Source organism: Oncorhynchus clarkii, chromosome 26, assembly GCF_045791955.1.
Source record: "Oncorhynchus clarkii lewisi isolate Uvic-CL-2024 chromosome 26, UVic_Ocla_1.0, whole genome shotgun sequence".
NCBI classification, from domain to species: Eukaryota; Metazoa; Chordata; class Actinopteri; order Salmoniformes; family Salmonidae; genus Oncorhynchus; species Oncorhynchus clarkii.
The window spans coordinates 43,331,277-43,339,658 of record NC_092172.1 but is presented as its reverse complement, the minus strand read 5'-3'; the positions used below and the strand labels follow the sequence as shown (position 1 = coordinate 43,339,658).

The 8,382-nt window shown below is 42.6% G+C and overlaps 1 protein-coding gene across 1 annotated transcript in view; it reads left to right on the top strand.

Annotated features, from left to right (window-relative positions):
- Nucleotides 1-8,382, top strand: part of LOC139384691 (multiple C2 and transmembrane domain-containing protein 2-like) — a 122,127-nt gene that overhangs the window by 73,855 nt on the left and 39,890 nt on the right. Inside the window, exons 11-13 of the mRNA XM_071129519.1 lie at nucleotides 2,939-3,125; nucleotides 5,000-5,093; nucleotides 5,239-5,341. Coding sequence (XP_070985620.1) covers nucleotides 2,939-3,125; nucleotides 5,000-5,093; nucleotides 5,239-5,341 — 384 coding nt within the window. The remainder of the gene's footprint in view (nucleotides 1-2,938; nucleotides 3,126-4,999; nucleotides 5,094-5,238; nucleotides 5,342-8,382) is intronic.

Here is an 8,382-nt window from a genome sequence, read left to right as displayed (position 1 = left end):
GATCTCTGTAGTTACAACATGGTCATTCTGGATCTCTGTAGTCACAACATGGTCATTCTGGATCCCTTTAGTTACAACATGGTCATTCTGGATCTCTGTAGTTACAACATGGTTATTCTGGATCCCTTTAGTTACAACATGGGTCATTCTGGATGCCTTTAGTTACAACATGGTCATTCTGGATCTCTGTAGTTACAACATGGTCATTCTGGATCTCTGTAGTTACAACATGGTCATTCTGGATCCCTTTAGTTACAACATGGTCATTCTGGATCTCTGTAGTTACAACATGGTTATTCTGGAACCCTTTAGTTACAACATGGTCATTCTGGATCCCTTTAGTTACAACATGGGTCATTCTGGATCTCTGTAGTTACAACATGGTCATTCTGGATCTCTGTGGTTACAACATGGTCATTCTGGATCCCTTTAGTTAAAACATGGTCATTCTGGATCCCTTTAGTTAGAACATGGGTCATTCTGGATCCCTTTAGTTACAACATGGGTCATTCTGGATCCCTTTAGTTACAACTTGGGTCATTCTGGATCCCTTTAGGTACAGCATGGTCATTCTGGATCCCTTTAGTTACAACATGGTCATTCTGGATCCCTTTAGTTACAACATGGTCATTCTGGATCTCTGTAGTTACAACATGGTTATTCTGGATCCCTTTAGTTACAACATGGTCATTCTGGATCCCTTTAGTTACAACATGGTCATTCTGGATCCCTTTAGTTACAACATGGTCATTCTGGATCCCTTTAGTTACAACATGGTCATTCCGGATCCCTTTAGTTACAACATGGGTCATTCTGGATCCCTTTAGTTACAACATGGTCATTCTGGATCTCTGTAGTTACAACATGGTCATTCTGGATCCCTTTAGTTACAACATGGTTATTCTGGATCCCTTTAGTTACAACATGGTCATTCTGGATCCCTTTAGTTACAACATGGTCATTCTGGATCCCTTTAGTTACAACATGGTCATTCTGGATCCCTTTAGTTACAACATGGTAATTCTGGATACCTTTAGTTACAACATGGTCATTCTGGATCTCTGTAGTTACAACATGGTCATTCTGGATCTCTGTAGTCACAACATGGTCATTCTGGATCCCTTTAGTTACAACATGTTCATTCTGGATCTCTGTAGTTACAACATGGTTATTCTGGATCCCTTTAGTTACAACATGGGTCATTCTGGATGCCTTTAGTTACAACATGGTCATTCTGGATCTCTGTAGTTACAACATGGTCATTCTGGATCTCTGTAGTTACAACATGGTCATTCTGGATCCCTTTAGTTACAACATGGTCATTCTGGATCTCTGTAGTTACAACATGGTTATTCTGGATCCCTTTAGTTACAACATGGTCATTCTGGATCCCTTTAGTTACAACATGGGTCATTCTGGATCTCTGTAGTTACAACATGGTCATTCTGGATCTCTGTGGTTACAACATGGTCATTCTGGATCCCTTTAGTTAAAACATGGTCATTCTGGATCCCTTTAGTTAGAACATGGGTCATTCTGGATCCCTTTAGTTACAACATGGGTCATTCTGGATCCCTTTAGTTACAACTTGGGTCATTCTGGATCCCTTTAGGTGTCATTCTGGATCCCTTTAGTTACAACATGGCTCATTCTGGATCTCTGTAGAATCATTGTGATGTCAAATGAATGATACCACTGACTTGTCTGTTTTTCAGCCCTCAACTTTATAGTGTCTTTTCCTTGCAAATGCATAAGACAAACCTTTCCTCCTTGTTTGAACCAAACCATACGGCCTCATATTGTTGATGTGTGTGTTCTGTCTCTGTGTGTTCTGTCTCTGTGTGTTCTGTCTCTGTGTGTTCTGTCTCTGTGTGTTCTGTCTCTGTGTCCTGTCTCTGTGTGTCTCTGTGTCCTGTCACTGTGTGTCTCTGTGTCCTGTCTCTGTGTGTCTCTGTGTGTCCTCTCTCTGTGTGTCCTGTCTATGTGTGTCCTGTTTCTGTGTGTCCTGTCTCTGTGTGTCCTGTCTCTGTGTGTCTCTGTGTGTCCTGTCTCTGTGTGTCTCTGTGTGTCCTGTCTCTGTGTGTCTCTGTGTGTCCTGTCTCTGTGTGTCCTGTCTCTGTGTGTCCTGTCTCTGTGTGTCCTGTCTCTGTGTGTTCTGTCTCTGTGTCCTGTCTCTGTGTGTCCTGTCTCTGTGTGTCCTGTCTCTGTGTGTCTCTCTGTGTCCTGTCTCTGTGTGTTCTGTCTCTGTGTGTTCTGTCTCTGTGTGTTCTGTCTCTGTGTGTTCTGTCTCTGTGTCCTGTCTCTGTGTGTCTCTGTGTCCTGTCACTGTGTGTCTCTGTGTCCTGTCTCTGTGTGTCTCTGTGTGTCCTCTCTCTGTGTGTCCTGTCTATGTGTGTCCTGTTTCTGTGTGTCCTGTCTCTGTGTGTCCTGTCTCTGTGTGTCTCTGTGTGTCCTGTCTCTGTGTGTCTCTTTGTGTCCTGTCTCTGTGTGTCTCTGTGTGTCCTGTCTCTGTGTGTCCTGTCTCTGTGTGTCCTGTCTCTGTGTGTCCTGTCTCTGTGTGTCCTGTCTCTGTGTGTTCTGTCTCTGTGTCCTGTCTCTGTGTGTCCTGTCTCTGTGTGTCCTGTCTCTGTGTGTCTCTCTGTGTCCTGTCTCTGTGTGTCCTGTCTGTGTGTTCTGTCTCTGTGTCCTGTCTCTGTGTGTATCTGTGTGTCCTGTCTCTGTGTGTCACTGTGTGTCTTGTCTCTGTGTGTCTCTGTGTGTCCTGTCTCTGTGTGTCTCTGTGTGTCCTGTCGCTGTTTGTCCTGTCGCTGTTTGTCCTGTCTCTGTGTGTCCTGTCTCTGTGTGTCCTGTCTCTGTGTGTTCTGTCTCTGTGTCCTGTCTCTCTGTGTCCTGTCTCTGTGTGTATCGTCTCTGTGTGTTCTGTCTCTGTGTGTATCAGGTGTGAGGTGGACCTGTCCAGTGTTCTACCCAACCAGTCTCAGCTGTTCACGCGGGTTCTGAAAGAGGGAAAAGGTCGTGTGGTCTTCCTGATCACTCTGAGCACGTGTAGTGGCGTCTCCATCTCCGACATGTGTGCCCCGCCCCTCGAGGAGCCTCAGGAGAGAGAGAAAACTCTGGAGAAATACGTCAGTACTGTCATATAATATTAATATACCTCCTCTGTTATAGAGACGTCAGTAGTGTTGTTTTACTGAGTCACCCCTGGAGCAGCCCTCCAAGTGATATTACTGTCTGTAATGTGTTGTTTTACAGGCTCAGTTCTGTCTGTAATGTGTTGTTTTACAGGGCCAGTCCTGTCTGTAATGTGTTGTTTTACAGGGTCAGTCCTGTCTGTAATGTGTTGTTTTACAGGGTCAGTCCTGTCTGTAATGTTGTTTTACAGGGCCAGTCCTGTCTGTAATATGTTGTTTTACAGGGTCAGTCCTGTCTGTAATGTGTTGTTTTACAGGGTCAGTTCTGTCTGTAATGTGTTGTTTCACAGGGTCAGTCCTGTCTGTAATGTGTTGTTTTACAGGGTCAGTCCTGTCTGTAATGTGTTGTTTTACATGGTCAGTCCTGTCTGTAATGTGTTGTTTTACAGGGCCAGTCCTGTCTGTAATGTGTTGTTTTACAGGGTCAGTCCTGTCTGTAATGTTGTTTTACAGGGTCAGTCCTGTCTGTAATGTGTTGTTTTACAGGGTCAGTCCTGTCTGTAATGTGTTGTTTCACAGGGTCAGTCCTGTCTGTAATGTGTTGTTTTACAGGGTCAGTCCTGTCTGTAATGTGTTGTTTTACAGGGTCAGTCCTGTCTGTAATGTGTTGTTTTACAGGGTCAGTCCTGTCTGTAATGTGTTGTTTTACAGGGTCAGTCCTGTCTGTAATGTGTTGTTTTACAGGGTCAGTCCTGTCTGTAATGTGTTGTTTTACAGGGTCAGTCCTGTCTGTAATGTGTTGTTTTACAGGGTCAGTCCTGTCTGTAATGTGTTGTTTTACAGGGTCAGTCCTGTCTGTAATGTGTTGTTTAACAGGGTCAGTCCTGTCTGTAATGTGTTGTTTTACAGGGTCAGTCCTGTCTGTAATGTGTTGTTTTACAGGGTCAGTCCTGTCTGTAATGTGTTGTTTTACAGGGTCAGTCCTGTCTGTAATGTGTTGTTTTACAGGGCCAGTCCTGTCTGTAATGTTGTTTTACAGGGTCAGTCCTGTCTGTAATGTTGTTTTACAGGGTCAGTCCTGTCTGTAATGTGTTGTTTTACAGGGTCAGTCCTGTCTGTAATGTGTTGTTTTACAGGGTCAGTCCTGTCTGTAATGTTGTTTTACAGGGTCAGTCCTGTCTGTAATGTTGTTTTACAGGGTCAGTCCTGTCTGTAATGTGTTGTTTTACAGGGTCAGTCCTGTCTGTAATGTGTTGTTTTACAGGGTCAGTCCTGTCTGTAATGTGTTGTTTTACAGGGTCAGTCCTGTCTGTAATGTTGTTTTACAGGGTCAGTCCTGTCTGTAATGTGTTGTTTTACAGGGTCAGTCCTGTCTGTAATGTGTTGTTTTACAGGGTCAGTCCTGTCTGTAATGTTGTTTTACAGGGTCAGTCCTGTCTGTAATGTGTTGTTTTACAGGGCCAGTCCTGTCTGTAATGTTGTTTTACAGGGTCAGTCCTGTCTGTAATGTGTTGTTTTACAGGGTCAGTCCTGTCTGTAATGTGTTGTTTTACAGGGTCAGTCCTGTCTGTAATGTGTTGTTTTACAGGGTCAGTCCTGTCTGTAATGTTGTTTTACAGGGTCAGTCCTGTCTGTAATGTGTTGTTTTACAGGGTCAGTCCTGTCTGTAATGTGTTGTTTCACAGGGTCAGTCCTGTCTGTAATGTTGTTTTACAGGGTCAGTCCTGTCTGTAATGTGTTGTTTTACAGGGTCAGTCCTGTTAGTAATGTGTTGTTTTACAGGCTCAGTCCTGTCTGTAATGTGTTGTTTTACAGGGCCAGTCCTGTTAGTTAACAGACTCTATTTCTGATGTTGTTCCCCTCTCAAGAGTTTCAAAAGTTCCTTCAGGAACCTCCGGGATGTTGGTTTCCTTCAAGTTAAGATTATCAAGGCTACTGATCTGTTGGCAGCTGATTTAAATGGTATGAAGCACTTCACTCTGAACTTCTTCATTTCACTGTAGAACTAGATATATCCTTTAGTGTTGCACTATATTTTACCACAAAAGCTACTGTATATAGACACTAACTCTGGCTATGTGTGTGGTTGGGTGGGTGTCTGTTGCAGGGAAGAGTGATCCGTTCTGTGTGTTGGAGTTGGGGAACGACAGACTGCAGACTCACACCATCTATAAAACCCTCAACCCCAACTGGAACAAAGTCTTCACCTTGTCAGTCACACACCAGCTCTGCTTGTTACAATCTTAGTTATCCTTTAAACATGGGGTTTAACGTGGTGTTACACATCTTTCATTTTAAAGATGTTCTATTGTATTCCAATATTTCTCACACCAGTCGATGGTCAGTTGCCATATAAACCACACATCTAATCCCAGGTTAATATTCCAGTCGATGGTCAATTGCCATATAAACCACACATCTAATCCCAGGTTAATATTCTAGGTGATGGTCAGTTACCATATAAACCACACATCTAATCCCAGGTTAATATTTCAGTCGATGGTCAGTTGCCATATAAACCCCACATCTAATCCCAGGTTAATATTCCAGTCGATGGTCAGTTGCCATATAAACCACACATCTAATCCCAGGTTAATATTCCAGTCGATGGTCAGTTGCCATATAAACCACACATCTAATCCCAGGTTAATATTCCAGTCGATGGTCAATTGCCATATAAACCACACATCTAATCCCAGGTTAATATTTCAGTCGATGGTCAGTTGCCATATAAACCCCACATCTAATCCCAGGTTAATATTTCAGTCGATGGTCAGTTGCCATATAAACCCCACATCTAATCCCAGGTTAATATTACAGTCGATGGTCAGTTGCCATATAAACCACACATCTAATCCCAGGTTAATATTCCAGTCGATGGTCAGTTGCCATATAAACCACACATCTAATCCCAGGTTAATATTCCAGTCGATGGTCAGTTGCCATATAAACCACACATCTAATCCCAGGTTAATATTCCAGTCGATGGTCAGTTGCCATATAAACCACACATCTAATCCCAGGTTAATATTCCAGTCGATGGTCAATTGCCATATAAACCACACATCTAATCCCAGGTTAATATTTCAGTCGATGGTCAGTTGCCATATAAACCCCACATCTAATCCCAGGTTAATATTTCAGTCGATGGTCAGTTGCCATTTAAACCACACATCTAATCCCAGGTTAATATTCCAGTCGATGGTCAGTTGCCATATAAACCACACATCTAATCCCAGGTTAATATTCCAGTCGATGGTCAGTTGCCATATAAACCACACATCTAATCCCAGGTTAATATTCCAGTCGATGGTCAATTGCCATATAAACCACACATCTAATCCCAGGTTACTATATCAGTCAATGGTCAGTTGCCATATAAACCCCACATCTAATCCCAGGTTAATATTCCAGTCGATGGTCAGTTGCCATATAAACCACACATCTAATCCCAGGTTAATATTTCAGTCGATGGTCAGTTGCCATATAAACCCCACATCTAATCCCAGGTTAATATTCTAGTCGATGGTCAGTTGCCATATAAACCACACATCTAATCCCAGGTTAATATTCCAGTCGATGGTCAGTTGCCATATAAACCACACATCTAATCCCAGGTTAATATTCCATGGTCAGATATAAACCACACATCTAATCCCAGGTTAATATTCCAGTCGATGGTCAGTTGCCATATAAACCACACATCTAATCCCTGGTTAATATTCCAGTCGATGGTCAGTTGCCATATAAACCACACATCTAATCCCAGGTTAATATTCCAGTCGATGGTCAATTGCCATATAAACCACACATCTAATCCCAGGTTACTATATCAGTCAATGGTCAGTTGCCATATAAACCCCACATCTAATCCCAGGTTAATATTCCAGTCGATGGTCAGTTGCCATATAAACCACACATCTAATCCCAGGTTAATATTCCAGTCGATGGTCAGTTGCCATATAAACCACACATCTAATCCCAGGTTAATATTCCAGTCGATGGTCAGTTGCCATATAAACCACACATCTAATCCCAGGTTAATATTCCAGTCGATGGTCAGTTGCCATATAAACCCCACATCTAATCCCAGGTTAATATTCCAGTCGATGGTCAGTTGCCATATAAACCACACATCTAATCCCAGGTTAATATTCCAGTCGATGGTCAATCTAATCCCAGGTTAATATTCCCACACATCTAATCCCAGGTTAATATTCCAGTCGATGGTCAATTGTCATATCAGTTGGTCAGTTGCCATATAAACCCCACATCTAATCCCAGGTTAATATTCCAGTCGATGGTCAGTTGCCATATAAACCACACATCTAATCCCAGGTTAATATTCCAGTCGATGGTCAGTTGCCATATAAACCACACATCTAATCCCAGGTTAATATTCCAGTCGATGGTCAGTTGCCATATAAACCACACATCTAATCCCAGGTTAATATTCCAGTCGATGGTCAGTTGCCATATAAACCCCACATCTAATCCCAGGTTAATATTCCAGTCGATGGTCAGTTGCCATATAAACCACACATCTTAATATTCCAGTCGATGGTCAATTGCCATATAAACCACACATCTAATCCCAGGTTAATATTCCAGTCGATGGTCAGTTGCCATATAAACCACACATCTAATCCCAGGTTAATATTCCAGTCGATGGTCAGTTGCCATATAAACCACACATCTAATCCCAGGTTAATATTCGATGGTCAGTTGCCATATAAACCCCACATCTAATCCCAGGTTAGTCGATATTCCAGTCCAGTCGATGGTCAGTTGCCATATAAACCACACATCTAATCCCAGGTTAATATTCCAGTCGATGGTCATATATAAACCACCACATCTAATCCCGATGGTCCAGTCGATGGTCAGTTGCCATATAAACCCCACATCTAATCCCAGGTTAATATTCCAGTCGATGGTCAGTTGCCATATAAACCCCACATCTAATCCCAGGTTAATATTCTAGTCGATGGTCAGTTGCCATATAAACCACACATCTAATCCCAGGTTAATATTCCAGTCGATGGTCAATTGCCATATAAACCACACATCTAATCCCAGGTTAATATTCCAGTCGATGGTCAGTTGCCATATAAACCAAACATCTAATCCCAGGTTAATATTCCAGTCGATGGTCAGTTGCCATATAAACCCCACATCTAATCCCTGGTTAATATTCCAGTCGATGGTCAGTTGCCATATAAACCCCACATCTAATCCCAGGTTAATATTC